The 19,621-nt window shown below is 43.5% G+C and overlaps 1 protein-coding gene across 3 annotated transcripts in view; it reads left to right on the top strand.

Moving 5' to 3' along the window:
- LOC106656298 (protein kibra) overlaps positions 1–19,621 on the top strand; it is a 72,176-nt gene that overhangs the window by 19,170 nt on the left and 33,385 nt on the right. For all 3 annotated transcript variants that reach the window (XM_014377186.2, XM_014377183.2, XM_014377185.2), the window contains exons 3-4: positions 12,645–12,754; positions 12,840–12,934. In XM_014377186.2, coding sequence (XP_014232672.1) covers positions 12,645–12,754; positions 12,840–12,934 — 205 coding nt within the window. The remainder of the gene's footprint in view (positions 1–12,644; positions 12,755–12,839; positions 12,935–19,621) is intronic.

Genomic DNA, 19,621 nt, shown 5'->3' with positions numbered 1-19,621 from the left:
GTACATTCGACTCATCGCGTAAAATATGTATGAGACGTGACTACCGAGTTACGAATATTATATTGTATTTGCACAGACGCGTTCTACTAATCGATGTATAAACACGCAATTGTTCGCCTTTCAGTCTAAATTCACCAAGTTTGACGTAGACGTCGTACGCGTACAATTTACACAAAAATTGTATTGTCTGCGTGACCGAGTCTCTTTGCTTAATACTTTGCGCAGTGTATTATGCACAGCATATAAGCAAAAGAAGCGATGCGGCAAACAAATTCGGACCTCGCACAAGCGAGGTCGATTAGAAACATTAATCTTCGAAATTCTTGCTCGCATTACAAAATTCATTGCTTAATCATTATCGGCAATGTAATAACATTGTAGCGGCAGAAGAATTGATTCGTTAAAATACACTCGTGTCTCCTTAAAAGCGTCAGTGCTGCGACGTATACATGGCAATAATATAAACGCGTTTACGCACATGTTGACGTATATAAGCGTAAAGTTTTCCTCCTTCTTGGGGCACTGCAGTGTGCTGCACACGCTATGTATATTATACAAATATACGTAAGTTAAGCTCGACGCGTGTTGTGCGACGACGGCGTGCAAGCGATGATGCGCGTTATTTTTAACCCGAGGAATTTTCCTAGCGCGCACAGCATCCACGCTGCAGCTGCAGTTGCAGCAGTAAAAGTACACAAAGGCTCGGGAAAGGAAAAAGTATATGTACGATATTATGCGTTCTTCTATACACACACGTATATATATAGATAAAGAAGCTCGTAGAATAGAATCGAATGCGATAACCTCTATTGCCGCGCGTACATATAGCAATTGCAGCAGCACATGCGGAGAAGCTAACGCTATCCCGATATGGAATTGAAGCTCTCTCTCTCTCAAGAGCTCTGAAAAATATGCGCGCTTGTGCGGCACATTGTATGGGCTTATACACACATAGGTTCTTTATAAAGCGAACGCGCACAACGACGACGACGACTACGAGCGAGCCTACTGCGCGCCGAACGAATTGTGGGTCAGTAGTGTATTTAAGCTGTGTAATATAGTCGAACGTATGCTGCCGCTGCTTCTCTCGTGTATGTTATACACTCGCTCTCAACGCTTCGAGAGCTTTTGGTATGCAGGCGCGCGTGCTTCTATACGCATCGGGTGCGTGCAAGCGCTATACATTTCGCTAGATTACCACGCGCGCGGCGTGCTCGCAAGCAGCAGCAGCCATCGGGTCATCGGCACCGAGCGAACTCGACTATATACATACGCTCATATTCACAGGCAAGCGCATGTATGTGTGAGCGTAGATTCACTTATGCACGCGCTCAAATGCCTATAAGAGCGAGTGTGCGGATGTATCGAGCCGAGAGACAGAGCGTGCTGAATAATGTTAAAAACGTCGTCGAATTGTTTTTTCGTACAAAAAATTGCGCGTGTTGAATTTTTGTTCGAGTAAGTCGATTGCCGTAAGAATAGCCAGATAACATAAATTAACGAGTGATAGAACGTTGGCCGATGCTGCCGGTTGTTGACCGTCGATGATTCTTGTCCCCCTGCGAGGACGGAATTAATGTACGTCGCTTTTTTTCATACCCACGAGGAGCTACATAATCGCTGCTTTGCTCGCGCGGGCGCTGAAGATCCTCGTTAACTTCGAATGAAAGATAGAAAAAAAGAAGAATCACAGCCACATAAAGACGGTATTCCGTAATGCGCGACTCGCAGCGCTCGAGCTGCCAAGCAGTCTATAGTATTTACACACCGATTTGAAGCTGCACACAGCACCGAGAGTTCAGTTCTCATGTACCGTACGTGTATATGTGTACGTGCGCACACGTACGCGTATATAGGATAGATATGCGTATATTCGTAAATTGCTACCGTCAGATTTATTTTCACTGTGCACGCTATATACGCCGCGTTATATATATTTATACATACATGCGCACACACACACACATACTTCGGAGTACGGCCTGCGGAATGCGGAGGTAAAATGTACTACGACGACTACTACTGCTGCTGCTGCTGCAGTTGCAGAAGTTGCATACTGCACTCTCACGTAGCAACCACAGCAGTATGCAACATTGTCGATTGTGCCTCTCGTAATATCTTCATATTAGCCCGAGACAGCCGCGATTTGAATTAAAAAAGAGAGGAGAAAATAAATTAAGCACCCATTCATACCGACAAATCGTGCGACTTTATAATGCACACGAGCGAACTGCACACCACTGTATACGCATTTGAAAATCGATATCCCGCACGCACACGAGGGAGAGAGAGCTCGCGCACGCGTCAAATGCGTTACAACATAATTAGGAATTAGACTCGCGTTTACGGCCGAGGCTCGAGTCCGTGAAATATTATTTACGCGCGAGCCTCGATCGGTTATATATAACATAATACGTGCGAGCTGCACACACAAGTACGCATGCCGTGCACACACTCACGCACACACACACTTGTACGGGAACTCGAATAATCGGCTTATCGTAAAGTATCTCGTTTAATGTCGTCTACATAATATAGCGATTCTTTTGATTCTCGTATGCATATAAAAATCCATTATCGACGCGTATAAATAGAGAGTCGATGGGACACAAAAAATGCACACACGCGATCGTATATATACGTTCACGCGCGCAGCTGCCGATCAATAGGACAATATAGCTGTCTAAAATCGAGCGGCAGTTTTTTTTTTCTTCTTTTCCTTACCCACAGCGTGAAAAGCCACAATGCAAACAACTCGAGAGCTTCGTTCGAGCAGTAGCAGCAGCTTAAGCGGCGGCAACTGCAGCTTCGGAATGCATAGGTTTCACTCGCATTCCAGGCACGCACACGCACTCGAGTGCGTGTACGTATAGCATACACTCATACACATATAGGCGTATGTGTGCGTACTTGTTTTAGCTGCTGTTGCTGCTTTTACACTCGTATTTCTCGTATAATATATCTATATAGTTGTAAACCGGCCGCGCGCGGCGTTCGGTCGTAGCTCTGTAGTGCAGTGCAGTAGCTACTGCGCCGCGCGTCTCTCTTTCTCTCTATATATCTCGGCTATATATAAGCTACTACTACTATTGTATTTTCAAATTGAGTTATTTGTTGCCGCTGAAAAGCGTGTAATAATAGTAATGATCGCGCCGAACGAAATAGTCCTGCGAAAAGAGTCGAGTTTTTTTCTTACCTATTGTAAAATTCGTTGCTGCTGATTACGATATATATAGTTGGGAGTAGCGCGCGCGCATAAGTCGCGGATCGCTGTGTACATTACATATATTATAAACTCTTATTAACGAAAAAGTTCCGCAATTCTCGTAATTGCAAGGCTATTTACTATATTACGTATAATATTAAATTGACATTTAAAATATGTCTTTATTTTTGAGAACGGAGTATAGACTATAGGCTCTCAAAGAGTCCTGCGTCCCGCCAAATTAGCACGTTGACATATATATTACGAAAGCTCCGATTCGCACGATTTTATACCGGCACAATTTTCAAATCCGATGATACGCTCAGTGAATTAACGTTGAAATTTTCTCGAGACAATCGTATACGCATATCGCATGAGCTTATTATTGGTAAACGTATGATATACGTTATTTCACCAGATATGTACTTGTGAATTCGATTAATAAAAAGAGAGAAGAGGAAGAAAAAAAAGCGGCGAGTATCGCGCGGCACTGTTTCGCGTCTGTCTTTCTCGCTCATTGACGCATGTGCACGCGCGATCGCCTCACACTCGACAACGACCGCAGAGATACACGCTGTGGCAAACGACGGTGGCGGTGGCGGCGCAGATTGCGATATCTTCATCTCGAATATTAATATAACGCGTGTGTAGTGTTGGATTGCTGTACAGCGAAATTTGTCGTGCGAATATACATTTCTGAAAATATGTGCCTCGATCCGCCTTTCGTTCCAACTGATCGCTTATCGAAAATGTGTAATATCAAGCAATTTTAGGAATAAGTCGCGCACAACGATCGTACATACACACACACACACACACACACACACACACACACACATACAGTGCTCGGGGCAAATGTTACGCTTTTTGCGAGAACATTTGCATACGTCATACACGGGCGCCGCGGAATATCTGCGCGTCTATCCGCGCTCGAGCTTCTATACGCTGCACGCGCGCGTACTTCAACGAGGACACGTGTGTGTGCTCTTCAGATCTTAGCACCAATTTTTGTACATTGTGACGCAAGCGCAAGGCGCGCAAATTTTATACAGAATCAAAAAACGGTCGTGACTCGGTCGAGTACAAGTAAAAATAAAACGGACAAATTTTTTTCGCTTATTATACTGCTATTGCGTACATAAATGAATCTCGACGAATCATTAGGTACGTGATACTAAACGCACTTAATTTATACGACAACATGTGTGTGCATTTGTTTGCCGCATTCGTACATCAAGCACGAGGCACGACAACGTGCAAACAAAGGATTTTCCATAAATTTTCATACTAGGCTGCGCGACAACGACGACGGGGTATTTTTTCCCCCTCACGATCGTACGTGAGATATGTAGAATAGGCGAGTCTCTCTCTCGCATTGCGCGACGACTGCTGCTGCGGCTGCGGCTATGGCCATGGCGAGGCGATTTACGTAAAACTGTGGGAATTTTCGATTCGCACGCGTAAATGCGAAGCTCGCGCGCCAGGTCGAATATATAGGCACACACATACACACGCGTAGACGATATATACCGCAAGCACGGCCAAAAATACTCGAGTTAAGCTTTCAAAATAATTCGTCTGTGCAGAGAGAAAGATCTGTGTTGTGCTATGTAAGAGAGAAACGAAGCGCTTGTGAGAATAGCGCCTGAAAGCTGTGCCGCGTGTGACGTATAATATCTAGCTCTTGTCGAAAGATAGCGAGAGAAAGAGAGTTGGCTAGTGGTATTATGAATCGTCGTATATAATACCTTCGAGACGAATCGCGAAAAGCCGCTGAACTCTGAGAGCAAAGGCATTATATAGCGTGTTCGACTTGTGACCCTTGAATGAAAAAAAAATTAATAAAAATATACTTGCGTGCTTGCAACGATTTCGTAATATTTTTCGCTCTCTTTCGCTCCACTCGCGGCGAACGCGCATATGAATAATAATAATTTTGTAAGAAAACTCAGCCACGGCGCGCCACATTTAATGAGGCAAAATATTTTCCTACGCGATATTATATATAGTTTCGAAAATCAATCGCTCGAGATCGTTCTGGCTCGGGCTTGACTCTATATATAACGCGTGTATTATATGCTACATGGCGTACACACACACACATATTGAAAAGATATTGGAAATTAATGATAAGCGTATAAAATATCATTCGGTGCAATAGCTACTGCAACTGCGCTGTACGCTTTTATTCGCGTTCGTGAGCTCGCGCGTGCATATAATATACCAATTCGAATTTATTACTGTTACGAAAAAGTTATAAAGGAGAAGTAAAAGAAATAAAATAAAAAAAAATATGTGCCCCCCACGCGCAAACCTATATAATTCAATATATAATACGCAATACCGAATAATATAATATTATCATGCCTTCATTTCTCCGATCCGTAAATTGAAAAATCGGCGGTAGTGGCGGCGGAGCCGAATATCTGATGGACGTGCGCACAGTACGCGGTAGCTCTCGATGATAATAATAACACTTTTGCGAGCGAGCTTTGAAGAAAAGAGAAACAAACATACGATATATATTTTTGTATTATATAGACGGAGCGAAAATTACGAGGATCGTGAAAAATTGGCGACTAGCTAACTCTCGGCTTCTCATTCGACTTGTAAATTTTTAACGAGTGAAGGAATGCAGCCGTACTACGGCTGCGGCTGCACAACTCGGACGTGCGTACAGCGCGTAAATTCCAATCGGACTAACGCTCGCGATTGCTCAATAACTCCGTATAGACGAGCCCATATATACTGCGACGCGCCATAATATAACGTAAGCTTGCGACGTAATTTTGCGACACGGCTCGCAGTGCACGCACGCACGCAGAGCCCTGATTGGGCGCGAGAGATGCTCGCCCGCGCGGCGGGTACCTTCCTTCTCTTTCAGCTTTAAATGTATGTCGTTGTGCAATTTCGTGCAGTCGAAACTAGTATCACCGCATGTATATAAATGTGTGTGTATGTGTACACGTATCGATTACATTACATTTATATGTAATATGCATGCGCGGCACTATACTCGCGCAAGCAGAGGCGCGCACGATGATCTCGACTCCGCAATCGCATTCTTCGAGACGTATATATGCAACAGCAACGCGAGAGATGCGATCGTGAGAGCTAGCTCGAGGAGAGAGAGAGGAGACGATGGAAAAAACTGTCGATACACTTCATCATGTGTTTTTATTCCATCGATCCTCGTACCTTCTGTTGTACATGTAATTTGATGAATTATATTATCATCGAACGACGCGATAACAATAAAAACATGTCCCCGCGATAGACGCTAAATACCTTGGTCACGCGAGCTTGAAATGAAAATAATCATAACAGCGATGAAAAACAACGTGCAAAATTTATGAATGTACGCACAAAACTTTTATTATTACTTTTTTTTACTCGTATTTACGTATGAATATACGTGTGCGCATACATACTATAATCTACGTGACGCGCGCGCGCGCGGTAAGACGTGACGCGTTCACGCTCACATGCGTCTTTCGCTCGGAGCATTATTATTTGTCATAGAAGAACATTTCGACGTGCGCGTGCCTTTTTTACGATCCTCGCGAGAGTAAACGTATACGTATTGCAATATACCGTTTCGTTTCGTACGTTCGTTGTTTACCGTCTGTGTGAGCTGTGCGAGCTACCGCGTGCTGCGCCGCACGCGCTCGACGCAATTTTCGGCCTGCGAACTGCGACACGCGCCGCGACGCGACGTGTTTTGGTTGCTGCGCGTCAAGCGCAAAAACCGCGACTTGCAAATTTTCGCATTATTAGTTGTTTTCAAATTATACTTACACTGTATGGAAGAGATCGTCGTCGCGCGCGCACGTGTATGTCTGCATGGGCTTCTACGCGCAGACGAGTGAAGCAGTGAAAAACACACACCAACATTTTTTTCATTGTACACATTACGTTATTACGTTGGAATATTTTCGAAGAAATTGTGGCGCAATCGTTTCGTCATATTCGCGAGGCTCGTTGCTCAATTTTTTTATTATTATACATACAGCGCCGTAATATACAAACATTTGACACTGGCATTGCCGCGTGTCGTCTCGAATAAAAAAAATGCTGCAAACGATTCGTTGTTTGTAAAATCGCCCGCTACCCGATAGGAGAAATAATTATTTCCATATAGTAGCAAATGAACTGAAATGATGGCATTTATGTAGTTATAACCGAAAGAATCCGCATGCAGCATTCGACGACGACTACAACGAGGCTCGACTTGAATTCACACGTATATATAATGCGCCGAGTATGCATGTGCTGCGGCTCGCGAGTCGTCGAGTCTCTTGCGTATATTAACTGCTGCATCAGCCTCGCGGTCGACCTTGGCATACCGCGCGCGCACGGCTCGGCTCGCTCGGCGAAGTTTGATTCGTCGAGAGTCTCGACGTCGTGGCGGCATTCATGGACTGCACACACACAGGCGCACACGGACACGCACGCATGTGCGCGCGTACGATGCAGTGCACATGCATATCATGGACGCGTATATTATAATATAAAACGCGTACAAAACGTATGAGCGAGAGAATCGAGCGGTGTACTGCAAAAAAATTCATATATTTATATTTGCGTGAAATTTATAATAACTATTGCGTGTCAGTTCGGTCGAGAATTAATGTAATGAGCAATTTATACAAGGTGCATGATCGGAATTCCACTGCTGCTGCTGCTGCTGCTGCATGAACTGGCCTGGCTCGATGTATATATTACGTGCAGTTTATATATGACGTACGTTTAAGCTCGTTTGTGTCTGTGTGCGTGCCCATGGAGGACACACATAATCGAGGGACAAGCGAGTTTACATTTCTGCGCGTTGGGATATCATTTTTTTTCTGAAATATAATTTTGATTCGAGAAAACATATATTTGCCTTATGTATATTACTACGACTCGATGGGTTTTTGCGCAAATAGAGCGAGAGAGAGAGACTCGATCCGCATCTCTGACGTAGCGTATGCGGGATTGTTAGTAAACATAAATACATGCATAATATTATCTTCATCTGGGACTCGTGCATCTCTCTCTGTGTCGACGGCGCGACATTCGTTATGCAATCGATTCTCGATGCAGCAGCTGCATTTCTTTCGGAGTCTCGTTCTTTTCTCTCTCTCCCCATCTTATTTCTCGTCGTTAAAAGGCCAAGGGCGACATATATTATATTAGAATCATTCGCGGTTATAAACATACACACACATGTATTAAACGTCCACCGTGTGGCAGCAGCGAGACAGTTGTCTTGTATATAAAACTATTAACTCGCGCGCGCCGCGTGTCTCGCGTATGTATATGTTTTTCTCCTCGCCGTTGTCGTGCGCGACAGCCGAGAGCCGCGATGACAATGGGACTTGCTTGTGCGAGTACAATAATCGTGCGCTACTGCCTTATACGTTACACGATGCAGCTCGTGACCATGTCGAAGTGTCTGTAGCTGTAATAAGCGCACCAGTGAAAATCCTCTTGATTTTTCAATTGGATTCTGTAGCGAGAGACATCGGTGTATATAATAATATTATATAGGTTTTACCATCAACTCGAGACGAGCGCGTGGGGCTGCGCTGTACCAGTACAATAGGAGATTTTCTTTCGCACGCGCTCCATAAGACAGATCGAGATTTATAGATTGAAGAAAGTCCGCGAGACCGAGAGCGAGTTTGTACATAGTAGTAGTAAGTGCGGTGGTGGCTGCGATACATCGGAATTCGTATACGCTCGCTCATTCACTCGGCTCAGCAGCTTCTCACACGGCGCAGTTTATATACATTAGAAGGCGCTGGCGCCTAGGTATATGTGTACGAGTCTCTCCTCGCGGCGCGGAAACTAGCTTTCGCGAGCTAGGCTATATGGCTTTCAAGTGCGCGCGTATTATTTACGATTCTCTTTTCTCGGTCTCTCTCTCGCTCTCTTACCTAACGACTTACACTGCAGCAGCAGCAACAGGCTCCAACAAGAGAGCTCAAAAAGTCGCGAGTTGTCGCTTGCGCGCGAATTGGCTGCGAACCTCCGCCCGCCGCATGTGCCTGGAATTTGCCAGTGAAAGTGAAAACTGCATTATGTGTACGTTTATCATACACACACACACACACACACACACACACACACACACACACACACATACAGACAAGCGGAGCAAAGTAAATCGGAGTCGTGTATACAATACGCGTGCACGCTTTTGTCACGGCCAAAATATTTTACGAGTGAGAAATTGAACTGTCAAAAAATGACCGATTCTTTTTTATTTTTTATTAAAAAAAATGCTCGCGTCTATCTCGCGTGTATATCAACGTTGCCCAGTCATTGTATTGGTGAGTCAATTATTGCTCTCGCAGTTCTGGCTGTTACTTTCTGACTCACTGCAGGCGTCGATATATTGCACGCGTGTACGATATAGAAAATATTTCTGGCGTTTGTAAACACATCGTATATTATAATGCAAAAAAATTCCTTCGTCGTCTTCTAAAAAACAAAAACGATGTACGATTTTCGTCTGGGCGAAATAAAATAACTGGCCAACAGCAACACTGGCAGCAGCAGCAGCGTAATCATCGTTTCATCGGATTCATTTACCACTCGCGCACATTCCATCGTTCGCTCTCATATAGCTCAATGCATTAAAGCTTAAAAGAAAAAAAAAAGAAAAATTCGACTCGCGCGTTATGCAGCTATATATGTAGTAGGTGTTCTGCGAGCGCTCGCGAGACGCCCTCCGGGGAAATGAGGGGGTGGAGCGCATCTATATAGAATTCCTCGGTGCTTTGGCGCGCGCATGTGCCGTAAGGTATAAAACTATATACGCGCTCTATGTATGTATAGGTACTATATATATACGCACGGCATAAAAGGAGAGATTTCGATGCGTGTTGGAATGCACGACGACGACGTGCATGTGCGTGGAGAGCTTAGGCTTTCCTCCGGCAAGGATATTATGTATAGGTATATGTACGCGCGTATACAGCTCTGGGTTATAAAACTCGAGAGACGCGATAAATATGCTTAACTTGATGATGATGATGACGACGACGACGACGACGATGAGAGTGGAGTTGAAAGCCGATGTTATCGACGCAAGCTACCGGCGAATATTTTCGCACCAACCGAAATAATAGTTATTTCAAGGAAGGCGAAAAAAACGCAAAAGAGAGAACGACGTGCGTATATGGGCCTGTATGATAAATCATCACCACGGGGTGTCAACGGGAGATTTCGTGTGGATAGGATATAGGCTTTTTTATTAAAAGGTATATAATGCATATCGAACGCGCAGAATAGAAAAGAAACAATGCGAATTCCAGGCTGACGATCAGAAACTTTACTCAGGGATATGTATAATATTTTTTATGGTAAAGCTTTGCAGTTTTGTAGGTTTGTGCTGTACGAGATAATTAAAGCACGTCCGATATAGCCACTAATATAATCGAATGATTGCATCAATTTCGCTATATTTATTTGACCGCGCTCACGTGCATCGGCGCGTGGATATATTATAAGATAGTGACTGCTCGCAATTGACGTTTGTTACACTTATTATCTGACGCACAGCGAGAGCCTCGGCCTGTATCAATCAGAGTTTCGCTCGAGCCGCGGCTCGATCGCGCGAAATTAACTCAAGGTATATATCCAGAAATCTCTTTGACATTGACGAGATATATATGCACGTGTGTGCTATATGTGGCCGGTGTGTACGAATCGTTAACGTACACGGCAGCGAAACATCTGTCTCGAGTATTGGAATTTGCCTCGAGCGCGCGCACGCAGGAGACTTGGGATGTAAAAAAATAATATGGAACGAAAAAGTATATCTTGCAGCACGCTATATCATTATAATATTTCCTTACGAGCTTGCTGCAATGCGTATAGCACCTTATGCTTATTCGTACGTATTGGCTGGCACGTAACACCTATCAGCGTATACTTCGAGATTTACGAATGCAAATTGAGTATAGGTCTGTGAAGGTGTGAAGATAAATGATTGATTTCGCTTGGTTGCAACATTGTGTGTGTGTGCCAAAAAAATGAAAAGCTCGCAACTCGAAACCCCTGTAAACCTATTTTCGAAGCTTGGCAAAACCCAGTACGGTATTTTAAATTTTTCAATCGAAAAATCGATATTTATCCGAAATGGATATTCTGAAGAAGAAAAAAAATTGAAATCGCGCCCAACACGCCTGTCTCGCCGGCCGTCGCGAAGCAGTAGGCGGAGGAGAGAGAAGGGAGAGAAAATACGTTGAACCGCAAAATCATCTTCATTAACGGGAACTCGTTTTGATATTTGTGAGCAGCAGCTGCTGCTGCTGCAACGGTTTCGCGAGCTCGACGGGACGGACGGGCTGCAGCCTGGTCGCATTTCGTGCCCTCTTTTTTTTCTCTCTTCCTCGTCGTCGTCTTTTTTAATCAAAGTGAAACCGATCAATGCTAACGGTTCGCGTTTTACATACCGCTCTCTCTCTCTCTCTCTCGCGAGCACGAGCTATATGTGTGCATAAGCATCCGCGCCATCGGGGACCACCGAAATAATGTGTGTGACGGCAATTTTTGTTGCGCTATGCGCAGTTATATTACTTTGGAATTTCGCTGCATCGACCGGCTGGCGCGCGCGCGCGTGGCTTGAATTTCGGACTTTGACTGCGCGACGTTGAAAAAAAAACAACACTGATTTTTCAATCAAGTCACACGCTGTGTAGCCTCGTACGTCATGCATATTTTAATGAAAAAAATTATTCAGTGGAAAAAATTATTTTCGGTCATCGTTCATACGTGGAAAATTTATCTCGACTTTTTGTCGGGCCGCTTCGTTCGGTCGTTCGCAAGCTCGGACGCGTCGCTATACTTGACGAGCTGATTTTTTCGATTCCTCCGTATATTTAACCGGCAGAGCATAATGACACCAAAAAGTAAACGAAAAAATGCACTAAACGAGGAAGAGAAAGGCCTACGAGTATGCCGCGCTCATTAAGAATTTAATCGTTCATTATAGCGTGAAAAATAACTTCGTTATCGCTGATACGGATGGAATTTCCGGCGCCGGGCGAGAGAGCTCGAGCGCGAGAACCAACAAAAGATTCGTAAGAATGAACAACGTGTCCGGAAATGCGACTCATTCCGTTCTTCGCAGCTGTTAATTTTGCGCTAGTGCGTTGGTCATCATTTCCGATGATCGTTCAATTTCTTCTTTTTTTCTTTTTTCCGTGAAAACATAACTTTTTTTAATCTCGCGTTAGGTTTATTACTTTCAATTCTCTGTTTCGTAGAAGAAATCTCGGCAGCAGTGAAAAATCCCAATTATCTTTTCCACTTGGATTTCCATAGAATTATCTGAAATTGAAAATTACACGTCTTAAGTGCTATTGAATCATGAAATTACTTGAAATATGCATAATTGTTATATCGTCACAGATAATTGAACAAATTTTTTCTTTGGTGCTTGCAGATATACCAAACCCCAAACCTTCGCCGATTGCATCGGTAACGAACTGCCACTCGGCTGGGAGGAAGCTTGCGACAAACACGTGGGTGTTTACTACATTAATCATGTTAACCGTAAGTAATCAACGTTGCATACTATTTTTTACAACTCCTTGGATCAAGAAAAATTAACAATTTTCTTTTTGTTTACATCGCGCAGAAACGACACAGCTGGAAGATCCTAGACAAGAATGGCGCGGGATTCAAGAAGCCATGCTTCGCGATTACCTGCAAACCGCACAGGACGCACTTGAGGTGAGTGGAATGACGAATTTTTTTTCCTCTTAAACCGAATACACACCGTTTATGTACTTGTATATAAACGTGAGTCATTGGGTCTGCTCGCGCGGCCAAAAGGATGAAATCAAAGCGGATTCGATGCAACGTGTGTTTGATACACCGTGTGTTGTGTATACGTATGGGTTTACGTGTTTATGTGTATGTATAGGTTTAAGGTATGAATCACCGTTGTAGCGTCGTAAAAAAAGATACTTTCGCGCACAGCAACGACAAGTGTCTTTACATTTCCATATAAAGCTCCATTTTTCTACACTTTATCAGCAGCTGCGCAGTTGGTCCTCGCTCTTTCGACGAGCTTTTTGTTTTCAACTTTATTCACCTTTTTACATTCCATTCTCGTCGCACACCGCGCCCGTGCAGTGCAGCACACAACTGCAGCACAGCGAAGACAACCAAAAGTCTCTTTACGGCTCTCTCTCATTCTCGGGCAAAGTATAATGAGAGAATAAAAAAAACGAGGCAAAGCAAAAATCAACAAGTGCAAGTCAAGTGAGAGAAAGAGAGAGAGAAAGAAAAAGAGGAAAAGAGTTGCTGCTGGGGGGCTGGGGTAAAGGGAAGGAGGGAATATTTACGAGGCGGCACGTCCGTGTGGTCGGCACGTTTTCGTTCGCGCGTTTCGCAAAAGGGTTGCCGCCACACAGCTTTAGCCGGCTATATACTATGTGTTGCAGATTTATCATCGGCAAAAGCTTTATGAAGCGATCGCGCGCGCGCGCGCGCACACACACACACGCGAGCGAGCGGCTCGACTGAGGTTTCTGCTTGTGTGTGCATATGTACACACTCACACATACTCACACAAACACACGTGTGCAGGAGTCGGAGTATATATTCACTTGAAGAAAGGTATTCTCGGCGTCGAGTTGCCACAGAGCCGCTCGTTCTCTCTCTCTCTCTCTCTCTCTCTTTCACTGCCACGCGCATATGTACGGTAGCCGAAACGATGAGATTAGCGCGTCGGATATATGAGAGGAGATTATACGTTCGATTATGTGTCGTCGTACGTCGCCGTTTTACGTTTTATTCATTTATTCATTTATTTTTCCCGCCGCAGCTCCCCTTTGATCCCTTGACTTTTTTCTTCCTTTATCTTTTTTTTATTTATTTTTATGTTACCGAGCGCGGCGACGACGACGACGACGACGACGACGATCTCCACGAAAACATAAATTATTTTTTCACCTGCTATGATTTATATTTATACGTGTTTCGCGCGCCGTAAAAACAGCTTATACATACATACGAATGCAACACATCGAGCACAGCGAGATCGTGACATTTTCGGCTCTCTCTCTCAATCACCCCGACGTGTGAAAAAGCTGCCTCGAGGATCGAGAAAAGTATAACTCTTCTTGCCGCGATCGGTTGCGCAGCAGCAACATCCTGAATTCGACGCGCGAAAACGTGCAACTGTCGTGTGTCGCTGCAGCTTGGTAATCTACATAATAGATACACGCGCGAAGCTCGACACCCACGCGTGCATAGACTCGGGGATCGTTCGTGCGCATACGTAGGATTTCCAACGAGCTCCAATACGTTCCTGCGTAGTATTTTAACTTGCACTGGTGACAATGTTTATGTGACATTCTGAAAGTTGAATTTCTAACAGCAGCAATCGTCGTAGTGATATACTTATCCTTAAACGGGTGTGCTTATAATGATCCTCTTGTCCTTTACGAATATAAAACTTAAGATTCATAATTTATTTAAAGAGGTTTAACTTACGGCAATATCGATTGATACGTATTACAAAAGAGATCTCGAATCTTCGCGTTCTCACCGGAAAAAAGGGCCCCTCGGCATTCGAAATATATATCTGCAAGTGTTCTGTCCTTGCATCTCATATTGTGTATACGAACTTATAATTACTCGTGATGGATGAAGCGTTGGGAAATTTTCACATGATTTATTCGTCGAATGTAATTTGTGCATCGGGTTATACGCGCACCGCTCGCTCGCTCGTACACACACTAGCACAGACACGAACACACACGTGCAGCATACGCGCGGCGCGTGCACATATCTATATCTGCGTACAAGCTCATTACAGAGATAATATTTAAATACAATGAGAGTTGGGGCGCATTAAAGCGCACTAGGTATATAATATACGTATGTTGCGAGCCGTGATTGATTAATTCACACGTATACATATATGTGCGCGCACATGCATTTATACAGATATATTACGTGCTGCATATCTGTGCGCGCGCGCGCTCGCAGCGGAGCTCTGCTCGCGTGACTTTTTTTTCGCCTCGCGATTTTCTTCTCAAGCCTCGGCAGAGAAGGCACACATATACACACACATACACATTTATACGAGATAAGATACGTATTTATTTATTATAAATTGTAAAAGCCAAGCTCGCGGCGGAGATTAAACTCTTCGATAGCCGCGCTAAGTGGGCGATTCGAGCTTTTATGTGTGCGCGTGTATGTGTGTACCGCGTGCGTAAGCACTCGAGCATGGTTCGAGCATTTTTTAGCTAAAACGTCGTTTTTTTATTTTATTTTAGTTTATCAACCTTTATGTGTCTGTGTGTAAGTGGAGCCGTTCGAAGTCACATTGGCAGCGCGCAATATAAACAAGACATGCCGGCTTAGCGCGCACGAAAGTTCGAAACGTGCGCTCGCGCTATATTGTATATAAGGCTTGTCGTCGTCGTCGTCGTCGTTGCGCGTCGAGCTTGTAGCAATTTATTCGCGCGCGAAAATTCAATAACGCGCGAGCGCGTCAGTTCGCATTCCAGATGCTCCATTCTCCCACGGTGAATAAATATATATAAATATATAGCGAGAGCCATGTGCCTCGACTACGGTGTGTGGTTATAATACGTATGTATATATTATTATATGTGTACGTTTGTACGAGCGAATAATATATACTACGAGACACTCTCGATGGAAAACGACATCGTGATGTCATACGGATGAAATTCAAAAGTCTTCTCATTTTTTGTCTTTGCTGCGTGTTTGGCGTGAAGTTTATTTTTTGGAGTTATTATTATGCGTATCGTATAATCAGCAGATCCATGTGCATGTATATAACATATTTTTGGAACCTAATGATTGTCACAGTGAAGTGTACAGGTAGAAATGTTCAAATTTAATAATGGCGTGCTCAAGAAAAATGGTTATTTAATGTTTTAAAAATAATACCACAATAATGCCTTAATTTTGACAATTTTTCTTTAACAATTATCTTACTAATATTAAGCGCATTTTAATCGACCGGCAAATGACTTCATCGTTTCGAAAAATGTCGATCAGTTTCCAATCACTGTAAATACGATAGCAAAACTTCAAGTATTCACCACTAGATGGCGAGTACCTTAATCTGTAAATCTGCAAGTGGCAAAGCTAAAAAATATTGTATAAGTCAAAACATGAGGTCCAAATGTAATCACGTTCAAATATGCCATGTGACAAATGAGTGGAAAATATGCTGTAACACTTTAGCAAAAATTGTGAAATCCGAACACGCGAAGCAAAATCGAGTCATAATAACTGAACATTTTTGTGTAAGTTGAAATGTACACTGTAATCGGTATGAAAATTACGACACTATCGCCAAAGACTAAATCAAAGTATTACTGGTGAGCTCTCGTTATACAGCGGCGAGTTACTCTCGGAGTGCGATTTTATAATATTATAACTTATACGCAGCTGCATATAGCTACGCACATTTAATTTACGAGAGAAGAAGAGACCCATGGAGGAGCTCGTTATCGGTTGCGCGTCGCGACTATCTCGCGATAGGTATTATGATACATGCTGCATATATTCGCATCGACTCTTATACGCTGCACTCGCACACACACACACACACACACAACTGGTTTTTCGGTCTGTAATAATATCATCACGCCGCGACGTAAATCATAATCCTCAGCAGCAGCAGCTATATGTACGCGTCAAGTTATTGATGCATTCGCCGGGGCAATGAGCTGCGCATATGCCTATAATATGTGAACGTGATCGCACGGATTCATATTCATCCAGCTCAGGCAGACACGGCCGGTAATAGAGTCGAATCTCGAGACTCGACTCGCGAGCGAGCTCATCTGCATCGTTCTTTTTTCCATCCTTTTTGTTACTCCTTTTTTTTCTTTCTTCAATCATATACCCGCACCGTATCCACGAGTAGCTGGTATATGTATATTCGCGCTTAGACAAATGCATACTCGCAATATGTATACGAACGACGAAGGACGTGTATAATACGCACAAAGAGAACAACGTGTGCGCGCGCTTACATATCGGTATATACGCACGTATAGTAGTATACTACGGTAAAGGCAATTGCAAAGAGGAGAAGGATATGCAACGCGAGTACGTGTTTGTGTGTGTGTATGTGTATGTATATAGGACTCACCTCGTGGGAAATCGTCGTGACTTCCGGTCAACGCCCGCATGTTTGCTTGCTTGCTTATATGCTACGCGAGGACGAGCAGCAGCAGCAGCAGCAGCGGCAGTAAGACGCGACATTGCATGGCTCTCTACACGCTCGTGCAGCAGTGTAACGCATACCGGTCGCGTGGCCAAGCGAGACGCGCTTGGCGCACTCTACACACACACACATACTTATGTGCATATAGCATGTATAGTTATGTATGTACGCATATAGTAGAAGCAGTATAGTTACTGCATCGGAGTTAGAGTACACGCGTGCACACACGCTTTCAAATGTGAGTCTGTGTATGTGTGTGAATGCACATAGAGGAGCGAATCGAGGATGCGGCGCGCGCGCGGACAACGTAACGCGACACCAAAGATACAGTGAGAGAGAGAGAGAACCCCGACGTTTGTGTGTGCGAGATGCAGCACAAGTTGAAATTATAATATTCCCCTGGCAGAGCAAGAGCAAATACTATAGTAAAAAATTGCTACCTTTGCAGAGAAAAGTGTCGTGGATCTTCAAACTATGTTGGTTTTCAAGGAACGTAGTAATTTTTACTATGTTATAATAATTTTTGTAACGAAGAATGATGAAGGACTGCTCCAGCTTGGCTCCAAGACACTTTCCCAGCAAACTTGGCAATTTTTACCATGAGCTTTTTCTCGGAGTAGCTACATATTTTTGTTGAACGCGTTGACTCTTTTTATACTCATGGCCGTGTGTATTTGCCCGTGGCTTAACTCGAACAAGTCGATTCACTCTCAAGCTCGAGTTGTTTAGGGACCGATTTTACCAACGCGTAGTACATACGTACCGTACTGCGGGTATATGAGAATACGTGTGTGCAGCGATCGCTCGCTATTTTTGGTTTTATAGAGCACGGAAAATTGACGCGCTACAAGAAGCCGGGTACGTGTTGGCCAAAAAAAAAATCGACACCTAGTAGACTAAACATCGGTATGTGCGTACGATTGTATGCCCACGAAGTGACGTTTTGAACTATATCATCGTGTCTTACTTATTCTTTGAATAATAGAAATTACGCTCATATATTATGTTTTAATTAAAATTACTATTAAAATCGTCAATCGTCGATAAAAATTCTCATAATTAAGCATATACACTTTGATGATACAATTTTGCACGTGTCTTATGCTCAGACAGCGATCGTGACGAAAATTCACAAAGGTAACGCTCGAGGGCAGCACCATGAAACGACCATAAGGCCATTGAAATACATGTGGCCGATTATTCCCGAAAGACAAGATTCTTTATCGTCCCAGTATTTTGAGGCTAATAAAAATCACGGAGTAATTCAAATTAAAATTATAGCTATTAGCACAAATTCTTAATTTTTTACATTCCACTACTAGATGACTATTCATTGTTCATCGTTACATTTAACAGTGGCATAACTAAAATAATTCCTCTACTCACTATATCTTCAAATTCATTTTAATGTATACATTCATACATACTCTCACGTATTACAAATGAATTATTATTTCATTATTATGGGAATTCCATAAGTTTAACGAACACTTAAATATTTAATATTTGAAGATTGTAGCCGTTGTTGTCACTTTTCCAAAGAAATTTACTGACCCAAAACGCTAAATTCAGTAATCTTTTTTTTTCACTCTCTCTTCGCATAAATAAAAGCTCTTGTTTTGGGAGAAGCAACCATATACTAATGCAAGCCCCGCCGCGCGCCAAGCATTGCATCCGCCACAGTGTGTATACGTATACTTACCCACTCACACATACTCACGTAAATGCCCGCGCGCGATACAGGGTTGCATTCCGATGCAAATGGTGTGTACCTCCTCCTCCTCCTTCTTCTTCTTCTTCGTCTCTCTCTTTCGTTCTTGCAGTTTCGCGCGCGCGCGAGGCCTTATCTCTAGCAAGTATACGTATGTTATATATACGCTTCTGCAACGATTGCTTTACTCTTTGCTTATGTGCGTGCACGAGTATGCGCGTGTGCGAGTGCATACATACGCAGACGATCTCCAAGTGAACCGCGCAGATGAACCTAATATTTTCTTGCGCGTTTCGTTACCAGCGTTCAACGAGATTCTGCAGCACATATCGACGGTTATAATGTCTGCGTGCGCAATGCACGTGTAAACGAGCTCTCGGCTCTCCGACTCTGAAATAGTACGCGTGCTTTACCTACATTTGCAACCCCAACGAAGCGAGGTGAAAAAAATTAGTGCGAATTTCGAAAGGAAAATGAGCGG

This window comes from Trichogramma pretiosum, unplaced genomic scaffold (assembly GCF_000599845.2).
Source record: "Trichogramma pretiosum strain Unisexual culture from Peru unplaced genomic scaffold, Tpre_2.0 scaffold4, whole genome shotgun sequence".
Classification (NCBI taxonomy): Eukaryota; Metazoa; Arthropoda; class Insecta; order Hymenoptera; family Trichogrammatidae; genus Trichogramma; species Trichogramma pretiosum.
Note: the sequence above shows the minus strand (reverse complement) of the source record. Positions and strands in the feature narration are given on the sequence as shown.